At 37.6% G+C, this 20684-nt stretch overlaps 1 protein-coding gene across 2 annotated transcripts; it reads left to right on the top strand.

The window, feature by feature from the left end:
- The first annotated feature begins 84 nt into the window (after positions 1-84).
- On the top strand, positions 85-19130 carry LOC139729315 (uncharacterized). Of its 2 annotated transcripts, none has more exons than XM_071640241.1 (5): positions 85-191; positions 900-1016; positions 15234-15450; positions 15805-16133; positions 18096-19130. In XM_071640241.1, the coding sequence occupies exons 3-5, from the start codon at positions 15268-15270 to the stop codon at positions 18205-18207; spliced, it is 624 nt and encodes a 207-aa protein (XP_071496342.1). In that variant the 5' UTR covers positions 85-191; positions 900-1016; positions 15234-15267; the 3' UTR covers positions 18208-19130. The 2 variants fall into 2 exon arrangements, with proteins under 2 accessions (XP_071496342.1, XP_071496343.1); XM_071640242.1 differs by having other exon boundaries at positions 174-238.
- The last annotated feature ends 1554 nt before the right edge of the window (positions 19131-20684 follow it).

The following is a 20684-nucleotide window of genomic DNA, read 5'->3' on the forward strand; positions in this document are numbered from 1 at the left end:
TCAACCATGTAGCTAGTAGCTGGCGCTGGCCTGGTTGTATGTATTGTACAAGTACACAATAAAAAGCCAATGAGGGATGATCGCTCCATCCGGCATCCGAACCTCCGTGCTGGCTAGCTATCCTATCGCTCCATCTCCGTCATCCTGGATCCTGTGATGTTGCCGTAGATTTGCACTGGCATTGAAGGCAGGTGAGAGGAATCGAAACACCGCATCAGCGGCGCGGGCGAGCGAGCAGGTTGGTTTCCAGACGTGATGATTCCACACATACAACAGGCCTACAGACAGTAAGTAATTAGATTCCTACACCACTCGCAACTTGACTGGCACTGCCGATCATCAACACATCACACGACGACTCCTCATCTCTGCTCTGGCTCCGTTGTTGTTTTTTAATGTTGCATTTGCCGCATCATATCACAAAGTAAACCATATAACTATTATTATAAGAAATAAACTTCACCGTCCTAAAAATTCTCTCTTTCTCGGTGTAAGGTCTCCTCTAACAGTTTAGAACTAGATCTAGAATAGTAGAAATAATTCGAGTGAAATTGATTCTAGACCTCGGACTGTAACACAGAAACATGAGATGCTGAAATAGTTTTTTGTGGTTTAATTTACAGAGGCAGAGCTATTTTAATATTTATCTTTCTGAGGGTTGGGGATGCTAAACGAAACTGGGGATGGGGGACCGGATCAGAGCTGAGCTTGTGATGGATGGTGTACTCGTCACTATATGAGTATGATGTTAGATATATACTAATTACTATTGTTAGGTTTCAAATTCAACACAATTGACAAAAAGTAGATCCAACAAGTGCTCGGCTTGACCATTTTCATTTTTAGGCTACAAGTTTAACGTTAGTGTTTACCCCATTCTGTTCCTAATCCTATATCAGCTGAGCTGAGCTGAGGAGATCTGGGTGGTGTTAAAACCAACTTTTATTGCTTTGGGCGTGGTAAGAAAACACCTTCAACTACAGAGGCGATACAACTTGACCGCCTGTCAGTCACAGGTGAGTGAATCGTTAGTATTTTTACAAGCTATTGATCTACGTCTAGACCATCACTGGGTCTTGATAGGAATTCAGGAGACCTAGTAGACTCTATACATGGTCAATGATTCACTGACCATGTATAGAGTCTAGGTCTCCTGAATTCTTATCAAGACCCCTACTCTGAATACCCTGATGTATGGTGGTACTACTACTAATGTTATGAATATATGATATTGGCATTTGCTTTTGCTTTTGAGTTAGAATGCATTGCAATTGTTCCATATCTAACATGACAAAATGTTTAACACTGCAAAATAAAAACATGCAAGTATTAACTAAATATTAACAAGTGAGGTCTCAAACTTAAATGACAACATTTTAGACTGATTTCTTTATGTTACTAGCTAGGTCTGTACAGTAGAAAACATCTGCACAAATTGTACCAAAATTCAAGAAGCATGAATTCAGAAGAGTATGAATGTAGATGTAGATATATACACTGTACATTGTACTCTGTAATTAAATGTCATTACTATAATGTTAGTGTGTCATTTCAAGGGGGTGAACATGAATCTGAATTTGGGGCACTGCAACATTTATACACAAGTGCCTTCTGGCCAGCCCAGTTTTACAAGATGTACAATGTGTATGGGACGACTTGGTGAAAAAGATGGAATTCAAACTGAGGAAAAGAGTTACATGTATGTACTAGGCCCACAGAGTGAACGAAATGCATGCGTTGATTGCATCATTTCATAATGCATTGCATGTGAATGAAGATTCATCCAGGACAATGGGAAGCGGCAATGCTACTTTAAAGCAATCCCACTATACACTTGTGATAGGTTTCTACAATTATTGTATTTTGTGCACTGACAATATACCAAGAGCTGATAATACCAGTACTTTTAATGTGTATTTCTTTTTACATGTCTGATGTTTAATCCTCAAATTCTTTAGATAATGGGTAGTGAACAGATCATTAATAGTTCAAGTTCAAGTTCAAGTTTATTTAACCAATTCATTAAACATTTGACATTTTACAAAAGGCTACAGCATTAAGAATAATGAATGGTTTGGTACCCCAAAAGAAGAAGAGCTTGTAAAAAAGACGGGTCCCGGATAAACATATAAAACAAAACATACTAAAGTTTTAAACATAACAACAAGAAGTATAATAGTAACATATTTACAATAGGACAGATGCAACACAAGCACACACACACACACACACACACACACGTGTCACAAAAACGCTCGCATGCACATACATGTAGTTCACATGAAATTGCAGAAAGATACTTTATATTTTACTATACTTTTAAATTCAGCTTCCCTGATCAATTCTTGTTTTACAAATCAAAGACACATTGACTCCTGGATTTTGAAATCGTACAACTCTATACTGAGCAGCTAGAACAACAACAACAACTAAAGGATATCCTAAATTGTTACTAGGGCTCAACAGGAAGGCTGATTTCCTTCGTAGTACTTGTATGAAGTTTGGCTCTGATGACAAAATAATTCATTCAGATTTACATCATTGTATAATACCAGGTATGCATGTGTTACATCAGATGGAGTGGCGACTCTTTATAATTCATGCAAACACATGCTTGGGTTCAAAGTGTTGACAATGGGATGTCTACATGTAACATTCCGCTACGCTTTTAAGTCATGCTCGGCACCGCTCTAGTTGCAAGATGAAGTTTGGAGACAACGAATACATTTCACTTTTCATCGAATTATGAGCTATATTTCACTGTAAAATCTGAAGTGAAATGCTCAAATTGATCGAGAAGAGTTTAGGAAAGAATTTGATATTATAAACATACATTTCTAGTTTCTTTCTAATGCGCATATCGACATGAAAAATATTTTTCTATGATGCGCACATTTGCGCATGTTATTCTGTTAATCTTTCAATCTGGGATATTTTGATCTTTCAAATAAAGTCCTCTGCTAAAGCATGTTCCAGCGTGCTTTTAAACTTTTTACTGTTAAAATTGTCGGTTTTACACTGCATTTTGATTCGCTGCTCCAATTCAAGGCACACAAATTCATTGTTGCCATCACATTGAAAGAGAGAGCGAACTGCAGTAGGGGGAAGTCTTTCCTGGTGTGAGAGCCCTAGTCCCGATTATTGCATGCTCTCTTTTGTCAAAGCACCGGGTTCCCACCTGTAGTTAAGCGCATAACTTCTCGGTGGTGCCGCGCATGACTTCAAAGGAGAGCGGGAGTTGTATCTCCTTCTCTCACACCTCCCTGATCATACACATACTCACACAAATAGAGGTAGCACATCAGTTTACATACAGTGGTACATGTAAGGTCTTTGCAAGAAATCTAATGAATATAATTATAACTTACATGTATCTCTCTTCTTAAATTGATTTTGTGAAGAGAAAGTTCTTATTGTACATGTGGCATATCATTCCATGCCAAAGGGACCTCTGTAGAAAACAGAATTTTTGAGCATAGACCTACTGTACGTCGACTGAAGGGAGAAGATAATTTGAAGAATTTGTTGCATTCTGATTATGGATGGACCAATTTAAATTGTAATATATTCTTGCAGAGGAGTAGGGAGGAGCATCAAACTAATTACTGTAAAAGTGGATATTTTCACACAAATAGTTTTTTGTGCTCGGCCAGGAAAGAGGAGTTTCGCATGCTTTTGATTCCGCAGAATCGTGACAGTAAGTAAATAATAAAGAACAATAATTGCATGCTTTTATTTTTGTGCTAATTTCTGGTTGCGTGAAATCCGCGAAAATGTCAACACCACGAAAATTTCCACTTTTACAGTACAGTGTTTGATGTGTGATTTAAGCATCATCAATGCTCTTGTACTTAGAAATATGTCAAGCTTCCCTCCATGATTTCAAATGAGAGGCATCAAGAGATGAACAGTTTGCCAGATCTGCAAGGGCAGATTTATTTAGTTTCTGGGAATAATTTTTAGATTGGAATTAGTTTTGGAATGTTTACTTTTCAGATGCCTTGCCTTATTTTTACCCTGAGTGCTTTAAAAAAGTGAAACAGAATCTTTTTCCCTCATTAAGCTATAATTCATTTGCATATTTAGGCCTTTGTTTCATTAACTACTTGAGGACAAGTTCATCTTAAGTATACATGTATATGCGGCGTGGATTGAGTGAATGCAGCAATATTAATAGAACACATCAATGAAAGTTTGATGAAAATCAGAAAATCCATTCAAAAGTTATGAATTTTTGAAGATTCAGTGCCACCAATTATGGATGATCACGATGACTTCTACAGTTTGTGATGTCACATGTATGCCTAGAACAATTTAAAGATGTCACAGGCATCAAACAATCTTTAAATGAAATGTATGTATAAAGAGAATTTTACAAAATGTCATTTTTTTCTTTCAAAAGCTTGAGGCAAGTCAAGTGCTCTTTTAATATGAGAGAAAAGTGAAATATCTTAAATTTTCTAAGTTATATTTTCTTTATATTCTTTGCATGTGACATCACATACTGTAGTAGTCTTCTGATCTAGCGATGGTGGCACTGAAACTTCAAAAATGCATAAAGTATAACTTTTGAACTGATTGTCTGATTTTCCTCAAACTTTCCTAACAATTATAATGTGTTCTGCCTTCACTCAATATACACGTGCGTATAAGGTGAACTTGTCATTGATAATGGACTGTGTATTTTGCTCACAGGTTTAAATGGAGGGGATGGCATCAGAACTTACAGTATGGTACAAGGTAGTCAGTATGTAATGAAATGTACCCTTAATGGCTCTGTAAAATTATAATTCATGGGTGGAACAAATACGTTAAATATCACTAAACTAAAATAATACAAATGTTGTCGATGCATGCAAACGTATATGTACAGTAAACCCCATAGCTTGGTAATTGACCAAGTGCTATATTAAAGTAAGTCGCAATTCTACCAGAATCTAGTAATTGTAATGTTGTATGGAGTGGTCCTCAGAGGTTTTAACAAAAAAAAAAAAAAGTACCTTACTAAACTACCGAAATATGATTAATTATACACCGTAAGAACTAAAAATCATTTTCCCTGAAAACTGTGAATAATTTCATATATACATTGTATTGATATTTGTACGACATTCATCTTCTTCTTTTTCCATACATTGCATCGTATTGCATGCAGTCAGTTGAAAACAATCCCATAATACTCTTCTAGTGCCAATTTTGAGATCATTCCAACAGTCGTTCTTCTTTTATTTAAATGTGTACTTTACCATGTGTTGTTCGCTCTTCTTTCAATCTGTACTATGTCTGTAAGAGATAGAGCAGTCTGTGTGTATGAGAAACAATCTGGTAATAACACATTGATGACAGGTTGCCAGGCCTTAGCTCACTCCTGCATGCTTGACTGTGTTAAATTTAGCTGCACTGACAGATGAGGAAAACATGGACATTCCTCAGGGGCATGGCGTTGAGGTAGAGATCCCGACTCAAGAGAGATTCATGTCTGTCTTCAGATTGTGCGCAAAATTGCATTGGATGATGCCTGCCTGGTACAGCAATTAGAAGCTGCATTGTGTAATGTGAAGTTTGGATGATAGGATGTACATGTACACAATATGTACAATGTGGATAGGACTGCCAGTGTGTTTCTATGGGTGATGGAAAAATCTCTCTTTGGAGTGCACTTTGAATTTATGGTGAGGATCTCTCAAGTGGTATTCTTCAGCTTTTATTGTTTGCTTTCCTACATAAAGTGTAATGCATGGATCAAAATAAATCCCAATCATGGCACATTAAGCAAAAATGTGAACATTTTTGTTGATTTCATTACTAATGTGGGTTCCATTGATTTCCTTTTAAAGATAATAAAAAGTTTTGGTACCTCAAAAGCTTCCCTGAATTTCCTTGTCTTGGTTTGTGTTTCAGGTTAAAGTACGTTGTCTGTGAGAATTACTCGCCCCAAAGTGCTCTCATGTCTTATAGTAATCATGCGATAATGGTTTCGTACCAGAGCCAACGCTGTACAGCGTCGATAGATATTGTACGAAACCACTGACTGCGACCAGCAGCGTGCAGCCCATTGTACGCATAGCTAACTGCGACCAGCAGCCCCATACGCATAGCGTACAAATGGGGCTTCGCATTGTAGCATTCAGGATCATGACAGAATTAGTATCGCGGGTAAATGTCAACTTAAAATCCAAAAATTTCTTCGATTTGAAGACTTACCAATTAAGTTGAAGTATTGAAAACAGGCTTCGAATAACGTTTGGTTCTGCCAATAGCCCCTTTCTGTTCGAATTGATGACTGAATGTGACTCGGTCGAGAGGACCTTGGGAGAGCTACCAGTACATACACTGGATACCATGGCCAGCGCATGCGCACACAAACATCTTATCCGTTCATGGATTTGAAATTTGTGTGCATGATGTGTTCGCATGCACTGGCTGTAGTATTCAGTGTAGTGTATGTAGCTTTCGTAAGGTCCTGTCGACCGAGTCACATTCAGTCATCAATTCGCACAGAAAGGGACTATAGGCAGAACCAAACGTTGCCCGAAGCCTGTTTTCAATACTTCAACTTAATTGGTAAGTCTTCAAATTGAAGAATTTATGGGATTTTAAGTTGACATTTACCCTGCAATACTAAATCTGTCATGATCCTGGATGCTACAATGCGAAGCCCGATTACGCTATGCGTATGGGACTGCTGGTCGCTATGCGTATGGGGCTGCTGGTCGCAGTTAATTGCATGATTACTAAGACATGAGAGCACTTTGGGGCGAGTAAGTCTCACAGTGTTAGTTATATGAAAGGTACTTTAACCTGAAACACAAACTAAGACAAGGAAATTCAAGGACACTTTTGAGGTACCAAAACTTTTTATTATCTTTAAAACAAAATTCCACATGAAAGTTAGCATTGCAGTGTAAATGCCATTGTTGCAGCTGTATTGTGAGGTACCGTACCTGTTTCTAATACCGGTACCGAAAAGAGTGATGATTTTGGTATGATTTTTCGAGATACAGCTGTATACATGGAAATCATGTTACCGTGTGATCAAATTTGAGGTACAAACATTTCAAAGTTCCATTTTGATTAAAGACAACAAAATCTTTCAACTATTCAATGTGTCCAGAACATCTAAAGCTACATTTGTAAATGTGTACAGGATGAACATGGACACTACTAAAAGACTACTACTGCCAGAAATGAGAATCATGTGAAGTAGCTGTTTCCTCTGCTAGATTTAGACCATTATACACATGTACCAGAATATGGATGTCAATTCGCCATATGTTTAGCAAATCGGGACTTCTGAACGATTTCGCAAGTGGTTAAATTCTCGATCATGGAGTGCAGTAAAGAACAGAGAAATGCTTGCATGCACACTGAGTTTATGTTGAGATGAGAGTTAATAATTTCGCATGTTGTTATATTCGCGAATAGCCCCTGACTCGCGAACGAAATTTGCATTACAAACAAAAACCTTGTGAATTGGCATTTGTAAGTACTAGCTTCATATCCTCTGTAGATAAGCTTTGCTCTCACCCACACATAACAAAAATGTACAGTGTAAAGGTTTCACATAGTGTATGCAAGATTGATGCCTTACTTTGTACAGTCAAGGGGTCAACATTAACTGAAAAGGGGTACCATGGTAGATGAAGACTAAGCATGTGTCTTTCTTCTTTGTATTGTGTGTGTGTGTGTGTGTGTTTATTTTGTGTGTATGTTAGGTTTATTAGTATGGGTTTTGTATACTCTCTTACAAAATGTGCATTTCTCATGACATGATCTGCGTAATATTGTGCTCTTTAAACCTGAAATAGAAGCTTCCCATGAAACATGCACTTCATGGTTTCTTCCCTGGAAATGAAATGGGGGAAGCATTCTTATCAAGCAGTGTACATTACTAGCAACCATAAAATTCTGCCCATTCAGCATACCATGTGCAACGCTGTCACGCTGAAATTAGGTATGCTATGCCTTGCAAGATACTCCCCTGTGATAGATTGTACAGAGAAGAAGATGATGTCTTCAGCATTAAACTGTGCAACCTCATAATTAATGGTGAATGTACAGTTTACACCAAGGAAAGATTGATGATCAAGGCAGTGAAGCTATGCCTTGCACAGCTACATTACTGTAATTCGACATGTAATTGGACAAATATCAACGAAGAAGGGTGCAACACTATACAAATGCCAACCAGTTATTTAGCATTATTTAGTTAGATTTAATTACAGCGTTGTATTTAGTGAGATTTGTCATGGAATGGTCAACTTTTGTAGTGCATCAAATGGCTTTCAATATTTCACTTTGATTTTGTGATTGATTTTGTGTGATATCACAAGCATTTGACAGTTCATCAAGAGATATTCTAGCATAACTTTACCGGTATTCAAAATCGATGAAATAGTAAATAAAGTAGATTCCTTCAAATATCTAGAAAAAATGTTTTGATAATTTTGTTTGGGTTGTTGTCTTGTGAATATATTTTGCAACAGATTTAAAATTCAGCAGAAAGCAATGCAATATCATATGACCAGGAAAAGCTTGATGAGATTTCCATAATCATATTGTATGAATCACTGATATTCAAGCTATTTAAATAACTTGTAAATATCAGGAGTTACCGCAGCTCAGTCCCTTAATGTATTTAAACAGCTTCAATTTCATCCATTTCCTCTATAAAACAAAGCTCTTTCTGAGACAACAGTCCTTATGATAATGGTAGTAAATGGGGACTATGACCCATGAAAATGCTTCATGAGTCAATTACAACGTAGATGGGTGTGACCATTTCTGATGAGTTTGATATATAGTGAAATCCTCATTCAATATAATGTAACAGGACTGATAAATGTCAAAGCCCATTTAGTACACAGTATTTATAGTACAGTAGAGTGGAACAGTAATACTGTGCTAGGAAGGCATTCATTATACCATTGCTGCCTCTGGTGTGTACATCATACATATCTCATTCAGAGCTTGCTGTACACATTGTACATAGTGTCAGCTCCCCCAAGGCTGTAGTGAGTGTATCTACATCATCTCCTACTGTGAATTACATCAGCGTGAAAGAGATGATTGATGGACAGTTTACCAGGTGTGTGAGCAGCTAAGAGGTCGTTTGAGTGAGGCAGGGCTGGCAGTTAGTGGTACCTAGCAAGGGATAGGATTCATGAGAGAGCAGTAGAGAGTAATCATGTAATTTACTGAAAAACATGATATATTCACGGCACAAAATTTTCGCGATTAGAGCCGACCGCCTTTTTCGTGGCATGAAATTTTCGTGAATTGCCACTGGCGTTCAATGCGTTTAGTGTAAACAAGAAATTTCGCGTGCATTTTAATTTTGCGAATCTTGGCGCTCGTGAAATTCGCAAAATTAAAATGCACGTGTATATACCTCGTTTTACAGTATGTTGTATTTGTTGCAGTAGAGTAAAATTAACACTCGCTGAACAATAACATGCGTAAAAGCTGCACCCGTATACAGTGTGCATACAATACACACCCTTTTGTTTGTTTCAAACACAAGATACATGTACATTGTATGTTCTTTACAAAGGTTAATTGTTCCCAGAGCTACCATGTCTCCCTCATACATGTACTGAAAGTTGCTCTCTGAAAATTTGGGTGTATTTTATGCCCTTAAAAGGAATATAGAAAATACTCAGTGGATTTAGGAATGTCTTGGTAATTTGCCTACATTGAGATGTTACATGTAATAGACAAAACATATCCCCTTTAAGCTCTCTTGAACCTTCTTGATTTTTAGTGTTGGACTGTTGGGAGCTCTTTAATTGTTCTATTTACTATTACGCCTTTTAACCCGTTGAGGACGAGTCTTGAGTATTCTCGGGCACGAGTCTATGGGAAATGCATGTTGTAGCAAAATCAGTCCTTCCTCAACGGGTTAAGAGGTGCATCAGAGTACCTGTACTTAGTCTGATTGTGTGTGTGTGTGTGTGTGTGTGTGTGATTAATGACATGGCAGCAATTAAACACATTCAAAATTTGAGTGGAATATGGGTACTTAAACTGTTTTTGAATAGGATACATCAATGCTAGGTAGTAGACAGGTGATGAATTGGTGTTACTACAGAATGATCCATGATCCACAGAGTTTGATGTATGGTGCAAACTGTAGGCCTATGCTATTGGGGGAGATTGAATGCAAATCCCAAATGTGAGACGTACACTATTCTCAACAAAATAGCATTATTGTTAAACCCTTAGGTTGGAACACTATGTATTCCTGACAACAAAATTCATATTAAGTTATCCTACTATGGGATATTCAAAATACTTTGATGTAATTCACACTTGAACTCAAAGTTTTCATGTTGCCAGTTTTGCAGCATCACCAACCAATAAGTAGCCAGCTCTTTGATTGTAGCTGGGTAATTCCATGAAGTTGGGGCACAAAGTGTGACATTTTAGCATAACTCAATTCCAATTCAGAGATGCCAACTATTACGGATTTCCCGTAATTGTTACGGGAAATGATCACGATTACGGGAGTACGGAATGTCGCCTCAAAATTACGGTTTTTGGAAATTCCGATAATGCCCTATCGCCTATGCAGCAATTGCAATATGTTGTACTAGCAGACTACACACTGTACATGTTTCATTCTCCAGCCGGCCCGCGTTGCCTGGTTGCCCGCATTTGTGTGTGTCGGTGTCTGTGTACTCGACGTGTGTGTTCGTAGCTTCCATTATAGAAAAGTGTGCGCACACGCAATTCGCTGCTTGCGTACTTTGTACACCGAACGGAAATTCGCGCGCGTGAATCCCTGTCGCCTACGGACCCTGGATGTTTCCATCGATCGCCATGGGATCCCCATGTGTGGCCGGCCGGCTGGGGACCGGAGCGTGAGTACTATTGTAATAGCTTAGCTACACACTGTAGCCAGCTGCCACTATAGACAGTACCCTATTTCGTTTTGAGTCGGGGTAGAAGCGCTCCATTGTGCAATGTCTGCTTCTTTTTCTCTACTTCTTCCGTTTTTCCCTTGCCTCCCAAGTACGAAATTATTTTTAGAGTGTTGTGTGTGTTTTTTGTAACGTTATTGCATCATTTTTCTGCAAGGAAGAGGTGAGTTTCTGTTCGTGTACTGATGATGTGCACTGCAGTATGTGCAGGTGAAAAGCGTTCGAACTTTCTTTCCCGAGTATCGTGGAAACTCGATGTATTTCTAGGCCTATAAAAGGAGATCTCATGTAACAGAATACTTATAACAAACTATTTTCAGGTCAAAGTGAATTAATTTCCCTTGTTTTGTATCGTTTATTGACGATCTCAAGGATCTCGTCGTAATACCGAATTTCCAATGTGTAGATCTATTTGATTTTCGCGTAGCTTTCGGTGCTGCAAACTTTTGCTAGGGCCTAATCTTACTACAAAACGTATCGTTCTATTTCTGTTGTTTCTCACACCTCGTTTGGTACGATTTCTTCCATTTTATGTCACTTTATCCGTTCTCTTTATGCTTTGAAATATTTAAACGTAATTCTTTCAAGTGTCTCGCACTGTTATTTTCGTAACGGCGATTTCTCCGCTTTCGTGCAATACTTCTTCGAATCGAAGCGACGTGTGTTGTCTTTTCTAAATATTTGTGTTGTTGGGAGGTGTTGATACTTTGTATTTGTTATACTTATTTATTTTCCTCGGTGTTTATCTCGAGGGACTATGCGTGTTTCTTAATGTTAATAGGAAAAGGCTAAAATGATATGAGTGATGTCTGATGGTGATGATGAAAACCGTATGCTGGTACAAAAAGACGTCTTACTGTGAATGCTGAGCGTACGTGCCGTTCATTTTATTTCACTTTCCCTCTTATTCTTCTTTCCCCCTTACCCTTCTTTCCCCTCCAAAGAATGATAAAAAAAGAAATTACATACACCTCACAACAAAAAGATCCACGCTCTACCAACCTTCGTAAAGTTAAATCTAAATGTTCAATATCAGCAAAGAATAAGGGGAAAGCACGAATGACAATAAATTAGAGCGAAGAGATTGTGAAATACTGAATACACGCAGTCTCTTCGGCTCGAAGAAACTTGACACCCACCCGGCCTCTCCCCTTGTGGAAATTTCCACAAAAACAGGTGCCACACCCAGGTGCGTGCCAGACGAAAGAATGCGCGCACTGGAATAAACAGCGTGTTAGTATCCTGGAAATATCGATCGAAGAACCAGCTCATTAGTTGAATTAAAGGAATCATTGCAAAGATATCGTGATTCTATATCCTTTCTTTTGGCGCATAGTAGGAAACATCAAACAGTCGAATATATTGTACTTAATCGAATATCTTATGTTCCCTGAACAATAAAAAAGGATCGATTAATCAGTCAATTAAAAATGCAATCACGGAAATACTTAGGTCTCGTATGTCCAGACAAATTCAAGATTAGGTCCAATGAGATGCGGTCATCACCTGGTTAGACAGCAAAATCACGACAATTAATTTCAGTTCACGCTCATCATAGCTGCTTATTACTTTTCAAAGTTTTGGCTATCAACATTCGTTCGTAGGTGTTTTTTTTTTTTTTTGTTTTGTATGTTTTTCCTCGTGAAAGACGTAATGACTTTTTTGTATCGAATTCAAACTCCATGTTTACCGTAAACAAGCCATTCAGCTCAGCTATGGCGCATTCGATCCATCGAACTTGCAGTAACCTCTTAGGCAGGAGCACATGGGTCTTTCCTTTAAACTTGAAAGTGAAACCACGTGTTTGCACATTGGCGCAAGCACACACAGCGCGGCATTTTTGCGATCATCTACAGCAGAGTTTCCGATTCCAGTCAGGGTAAAAGAAATTGGAATACTTCGGAAAATACTGATGTTTAAAATCCAGTAAAATGAAAAAGCCTGAAAACAACGCATGATTATGTTTTATAGTAAACAATAGTTGGAAACACCGAAGAGAGTTTTGCATTCGCTCACACAAAAGCTTTCTTGAGAAGATGAAAGGTTCCCCCTCCCCTGCTAGATAGTGGAAGCTTCCATAACCAGCCCAGCAAGTTTCTGGAGGTACATACATGCACTTGTACACATGCATTGCGCGAGAAAACAATAAATCAACGCTGAACATTGCGTAGTTTGGATTCTTTATCGTGCTGGTGTCCAGCTCGATACTTCGGCATGTGTCGTAATGTTTTGTTTAGAGCCTGTAGGCCTCAAAAGTCGACGAGTTTTATTCAAAATAGCAAAAAGAGGGAGATAGAGAAATTACGGATTCTGGTGGAAAAATACGGATTTTGGAGCTGCTGAGTCCGGATTTGTGCTTCCAAAGGTTGGCATCTCTGCCAATTATGCTAAATATATATATTATATATTGTTCATAGGCTTTACATTTGTATTGAGACCACACATTTTCCTGGAAATTTTGTGCCATTCAGACTCAATTTTGATGAAGTTATTAAAACGATATGTAACGGTGTCCTGTAGCATCGTGACGTGTCCATGTAGCATCGTGATAGTTAAAATCTGGTCCTAAAAGACAAATTAATGCAATTAGCTTGACCAAAATTTGATATAATATGCATAATTACTAGATAAGTCAGATAGCTAAATATCTGAATTCTCCTTTCCACAGTTTTACTTTTACAAGAAAATTACACAATGTGTCACTATGCTACGCGGTGTCCACCAAATGTAACAAAAAAGGACACTGCATAGCATTGTGATACATTTTGTAATTTTCTTTTAAAATTAAAACTGTGTACAGGAAATTTGAGATATTTAGCTATCTCATTCATATCTTGTAAGTATGCATATTGCATCAAATTTTGGTCAAGCTAATTGCCATAATTTGTCTCTTAGGACCAAATTTTAAAATATCACGATGCTACATGGACACGTCACGATGCTACAGGACACTGTTACATGTTGTTTAATAACTTCATCAAAATTGAGTCTGAATGGCACAAAATTTCCAGGAAAATGTGTGGCCTCAATGCAAATGTAAAGCCTACAAACAATAAATGTATAGCATAATTAATATTGAGTTATGCTGAAATGTATTTTTTAAATATCACGATGCTACATGGACACTGCCCCAACTTCATGGAATTACCCAGCTATATGTAGCTATCCATTTGTGTTTACTAAAAGCCATTTTACTTTCCATCTCGTGCACAGAATGCCAAGACCCAGATTTTGTACATGCCCTAAATTAAATGCTCTTCTTCCATCATTTTCCATTTGTTGATGGAAGAACATTCCAAGATTTTTTTCTTAACCTGGGAAATTTTACAGTTGATCTGCTATCATGTGATCGAAGGTGCATTTATCAGCTTACTTGTGGTGTAGAATTAAGGTTTCCAGCAACTTTCAAGGAGATTTGAACAGATGATAAGTGCAAAGCTTTTTTGATTCTGGAGTTAAAAATGCCTTTTTGAAACACTGAAAAAAGTGCAATGGCAATGCGTTTGAGCCGGAAATGCATTCCTATTAGGATGATAAATGCAAAGTAATTTTGAAACATGTTTTTTTTTTTTTTAAACACTTGGGTGGGGCCATATACTTGTACCCACCCCAACCACTGCCAAGTACATGAGTACATGATCTGTGTTCCTCAGATCAAACTGCACAGTGGAGCTGCGCATTGACAAGTCCTCCCTTTTGACACGACAGAGACCTGATTATCGTAACAGCTCGAAAAACACTCGATCTAAAAGGCCTCTACATACGCTGTGTGATAGTGGACAATGAAACATGTTTCAAACATGGAAAGGTGATAAACACAGCTCATGTCTATCCACTTGCCTACTTAATGTTTGACTAAACCATGTAATATTTCAAGTTGTGTTACAAACTTGTTTCAAGACAGTGATGTGAAGAAATTTTTTCTGGGGTAACACCTGGATGGTATGGGTATTAAGTCCTACAAGATAACACAATCTGAAGTTGTCTACACTTTGTATGTACAGGGCAAAAAATATGCTGTCTTCATTCTCAGTCATTGTCTTTCATTACCTTACAGATGAGAATCTAATGCTTACTTTATATTGTAATGAAGAATACTTAAGTTTGATAGCTCCTTTGCCCAGTTTTCAAGATTGAAAACTTCTGTGACTTAGATGCTAATTTAACCTAATGTGACTTTCCATGGATTGTGCTCTCCCATATTAATTGCAAGAAAGTCAGCTGCATACATGTACATGTTCCATACAGTGTCCACATGAATCATTAATGAGGACATCTTTCTCTTTCTTCTCTGTTGCCGTCCCTCTGTAGGTGATGTGTGTTCATCATTATCAAAGGTGAAGCCATGGAGGAATCATCGAGAAGACCCATAGTAACTGATGTCCAGTTTTATATAACAGCTGCCCTGGTCACTCTATTAGCCATTGTCATCTCCTTCAAGTGGGTATACAGGAGGACCCGACGGCCGAAGGCTTCGCCACCAGAACACAATGTCTGCCCTGTGCATCATACAGCTAGTAGCACACAGGTATATATTTTCAGTATCAATCTGTATCTCAAATGTCTGTTTTTCTCTGTTATCTTGTGTTTAACTTTAATGCAGGCATTGTAGGTAACTGCACATGTGTCGTCCTCTATTACTGTGGTATCACTGCTGCTATTATTTCCTTTCAAGACCAATGTCTTCCATGAGCTGTGTACATTGTAGACTTACTTCTTGCCTGGTCATTTGGTTGAGATATGAGATAAGACTATCAAATTATCTATCTGACAGTAAAGAAGGTATCCACACTCATCTACATCTAACAATGTTAGCATTTCATTCTGCAATCAAAATGCATTGAAGTGAACTTAAAGTCTGATCTGTGTTGTTTGGTTGCAGTCTGTCACTGAGGACAAGTCACAACAGGTAACAGCAGGGGATGGTGATGGGAGCTGTCGTTACCATGGAGACAGCATCCCTGAGGAGGGGGAGGGGGAGGAGGAGGAGGTGGATCTTGGGGACATTGGAGATGTGCTTATCAACCATGAGGATATCAAGCCGGTCAGTGCCTCCCAGACCGAGGCCTTGATTGACCAGTTAGAGGAGGACAAAGGAGCAGGAGGAGAAGAGAGCAGAGAGCAGCATCTAGCTGGGCCTCAAAAAACCAAGAAACTTGTTGAGGAGGTTTCCCGCATGATGTCAGATGAACAGAAACAGGAGGAGAGAAGGTAGGTGAAAATTTGTAATATCTTCTGCATGGCTGATATGTTACATCACTTCAAGTGTCATGTGATTGTGTTTAAACAAATTTATTGCATTGAAAGTAAAAATTATATCAACAAAGAGAAACTCTAAGATCAGTAGGCATTACAGTAGGTGGAATTTGGTTTACAGATATGCAATATGCCAAAGGGGTGCAGCACATGTCTACACTGGAATTCATTGATGATATGGAACTGATCTGAAAAGTCAGTGGTTTCTGCAAACTAGCTGATATTTTTGATAAGATAGTAAAGCAAAGAGACAAAGCATTCTTGGATCTACACTGCGATATATTCACTTTTAATAAAAGCCCACATATTCATATATAAACTGTGTGATAAAAACATCTTTGATGTACAAGTTCTCATATCAGATTTTTTAAAAAGCAAGTAATATGTGAAATACATTGCTGAGCAGTGCTTCTAGTGACGTCTTTACATGACGTTGGTTCAAATTGTGATAAATTGAAAAAAGAAATATTCTTATGGGCAGTATACAGTTTCTTGTTGCCATAAGCATACTGATAAAAAAATAATCAAATTCTAATAGAACTTAACACTTGTAGGTGACCTTTAGATATTTTAGTACAAGATACACGCTTCTATGTTTTTCAAGTTTTTGATGAAGTGTTCTAACAGCAGCACATTATGAGTTCCTGTCAGCTTGTTGTAAACATGTGATGATGCTAAGTGGTCAGGATATTGTTTTTTAAGTATTTGCTCTTCATGAGGTAGATGGACTGTTGCTATGTAACTACATCATTATGGGGGAAAGAAATGTCGCTGGGTAATGCACATTTGTCGCCTCATCTTCGCCTGTCTGTTACGTTGTAATTGAGTGTATGTGGCAGGGGTTAATATTTAGTTTAAGAAAAATATATCACTCAGGGGACAAAATGGCATGAAGTTCTTTTATTCAGCTGCAGAATGCAACCACGGCTGTTTGCCTTTTTTGTTGTTTTTGTATGTTTGTTACAGCACTGCATTATGGATTATGCTTGATTGGTATTATTTTTGGAGTAAATCATACCAACATCAGTGAGATTTCCTTAAAGTTACATATAACTATTTGTTCACAATATGATGTGGGCCCTTTCGCACAAAAAGAAGCAATCAAACACAAGTCAGAAAATCAAGCATAAGTCAGGATCAGCCAACCTGATCAGAAATGAGTATTCAGAGACTTATGAATGTTTAATTGTCTGGCTTACAGTCTATGTGTGATCCCAACTTTTATGCAACAATTAAGGCCCTGACAGCAATAAGGTAGGATCACCAAATTTACAAATCAGATGCATCTCCTGAAGATGCAGGTCTAGTTTGAAAACGGGTTTATTGGATAAAGTTCATATACAGTCAACCTTGCTCAAGTCGGGACGTTGCATAAGTCGAATAGTCATTGAAGTCAAAGGTCTTTTCAATTCCCCTTCTCTTATTCTATCAATTTTAATCCCTCGTAAGTCAAATCTTCTCTAAGTTGAAGCTATTTCTTCAGTCCAAATAGATTTGACTTAGGCAAGGTTGACTGTATTGAGGCCTACTCAACTTTCTGTGATAAAAAACAGCCACAAACAAGAAGTCACTGTGATTGCAAACACTACAACTTACATCTGAAGGTTTAACTGGTATGCCAAATTAAGATATGGATGAAGTTTGGCCAAGAAGAGAGGTCAAAATATCAGTGAGCTTTTCCTGAAAGGTGCTGTAACAGCGTTAACTTTGTGCAATTACAAGATAAAGAAAATGCTGAATTAACATCACATGGATGTCTTCTTGAGACTCGGGTAAGTGTTGATTATAGACAACTCAGCAATAACTTTCATATACTACAACCTGTCTCTACAATCATTTGCACCTCAGTGCCATTGTGTGCAATGTATTTTCTGATGTTAACATATTTATCATGTTTATTTGTATTTCATCATCCAGAATTCAGTCAGAACAACTGGAAGCCATCTTCAAGCTGGTCCAGGAACAAAGTGACACATTTGGCATCAACTCTCTCCAAGACATCCAGGACCAATTCAAGCTTTATGCCTAGGACTAAGTATGTGTGTAGACCAATCTACACTGGTAGACCAAGCTGCATTCCAGGTAACTTTCACACTCACCAGCAGGTCGACTGTAGTCTCTTTTTCAGACACCTCCTCATCTCAAATGAATTCCACCCAGCTGTATATGATGCAAGCAAAGTTTGGCATTCTTCAATATGTGTGATAAGACATCTTTAGTTATGTTCAAATGGTGATCCTCAACTTTGAGGATAAGCTCATAGTTAGGTATGGGGCACCAAGTTGACAAGTGACAGCATCAATTTTGTCGACGAAATGACAAGTTTGTCACAAAATGACAGTTTGGTCAATGAAATAACAGTTTTGTCTCAAAATTTGGTCACGAAATTGACATTGTACACTAATAAATGAACAAACTATTTTGTCACGAAATTGTCATTTTGTGATGAAGGAGACAATGCGACACTTGGTTCTCCATACTTAACTACAAGCTTATCCTCGAAGTTTAGGATCACCATCTGAACGTTACTAGACTGTCTCTGGTGAATTTATGGAGGGTAGACAAGACAAGAGAATGTTGCATAGTCATAGAGTGTGAGCCCTTGGCAATAATAGATGATAAATAGTGAGATAGAAAAGTACAAAGAGTACAGTGAATGTTGCCTACAATTGAGATGTTGTTCTACAGGAAGTCAATAAAAGTGAAACTTACCAGTGAAAAGTAGACTCAGCCTGTATAAGCTGTGACAGGCTTGTGATCAGTGCAGTCACTTAGTCATAGTAGTGAAGATGAATTATATACAAGGATTGAGGATTAAAACAATGTAGTTTGATTTAGCTGATTCAACTTCATGGGAGTGGACATTCAGAAGATAGCCTTCTTTATGTACATGATTTTTGTAATCTTCGATTAAGATATACCAAACCAGTTATTGCAGACTTTCCACAGTTTAATGAGGCTAGAAGGATATACGTGAATCATAAAATCCTGTGTACGCTGTATTTCAGATGGCAAGGGTTCAGGAGATATCATCTTTATATTATCAAATGACTGAGTTTGATCACTTGTATCAATCATTGTGCATACATCACGTTAGTTTTGCCGAAACTGAAGTGATGTGTGAGATTGATTATATGTGTGTTCCGAGTTACATTTCTAGTTCAATCTAGTTCAATGTCATATTTCTCAATATGAAGATAAAATGTAAAAATATACAATTTAATATGATTTCAGAATAGAATGTGCAACTGAAACACTGACCAAATTAAACAGATGGCAGTCATTTGACGAATACATTTGAAGGATCAGTTAAGAAAAATGCAAGAGAAATATAGGAAACTACATAAACATAAGCTTTTCAAGCTTAGGTCGTGGTAAAATTAGTAGATGTTGAAAATAGATATAAAGGGTGAATGAAATTTTAGAAAAAACTTGAGGGAAAGATGACACTGATTACACAGGGATAGAGAGTAATATTTTTTTTCAGAAATAGGAGTAAGATGAAATGAACCTCATGTTGCACAAGAGTTATTAAGAGTTTTATAGCAACAGTTTAGCTGTGTAATTTTAAGAAGTCTCCGTGGAATATAGTTACACATCAAAATTTCATTGTTGATTATTGTGTATGCATGTTCATGTAGGCATGAATTAAGCAATATGTTGTTGAGATTTGTAAATATTTTCATAAAGTTGCAAACACTGTATTGAAATACAACTGAAGCCTTTGACTTTATAAATTATACAAATGCCTCTTCAAAGGTATAGTAAATATTTTTGTTGAATTAGAGGCCTAGTGTTAAGTAGCCTTACTCTATGCTATCACCAGGCATTGCTTGCTGTACACATTGTTTGTTTCTCATGGCTAGTGCACAAAGTGTATGTATTAATCAGGGGCATTTGTAAGGATTGGCATATACTTGCCAAAGTGTTGCCATAATGTGATACTGTTCTGTCTGTGAAGACTACATCCTATTCTCGATTGCATCATATCCCTTTTTATTTGATAGCCAAACATTGTAGTCCAAGAAAACAGAATTCTGTTGCTTTGTTGAGGTTATTTCATATCAGGTCTTAGGTCTACTGAAGTTGCCAGTGTGTAACGTAATTGCGTTTAAAAGCCGGAGCCCACTAGTGTAATGTTTCCCTTTAAAGTGTTCTTTTCTTTAGATCACAGACATCAAATTCATGAGACTAACTGTGCTTTCTGCCACCTTGCTTTGCTATGCATCTTAGTGAAGTTTGAAAGTGATTATATTACCACTCACTTGCGATAAATGCTATGATGTGAAATTGGACTGCTAAATGACAATTTAAGGAAAATACAATGTAACCCCTTCTTAGGGAACACATAGATGACAACGTAGGTCCAAAAACAGATCTTTTCAACACTCTTTTTTTTTTGGACATGGGTGCATAGCAAGTTAGATGGAGATAGGCCTCACTGCACACGAGGTTTAGGAAAGCAGAAAATGAATCCTACACTGTAGATGACTGTAATGTGTCAAG

This window comes from Diadema antillarum, unplaced genomic scaffold (genome assembly GCF_040938485.1).
Source record: "Diadema antillarum isolate AM-2024a unplaced genomic scaffold, OU_Dant_1.0 seq00000234_RagTag, whole genome shotgun sequence".
Classification (NCBI taxonomy): Eukaryota; Metazoa; Echinodermata; class Echinoidea; order Diadematoida; family Diadematidae; genus Diadema; species Diadema antillarum.

Coding starts and splice junctions, on each gene's coding strand:
- LOC139729315 (XM_071640241.1), top strand. CDS start 15,268: ATGGAGGAATCATCGAGAAGACCCATAGTAACTGATGTCCAGTTTTAT. Junction 15,451..15,804: donor ATACAGCTAGTAGCACACAG/GTATATATTTTC, acceptor GTTTGGTTGCAG/TCTGTCACTGAGGACAAGTC. Junction 16,134..18,095: donor CAGAAACAGGAGGAGAGAAG/GTAGGTGAAAAT, acceptor TTCATCATCCAG/AATTCAGTCAGAACAACTGG.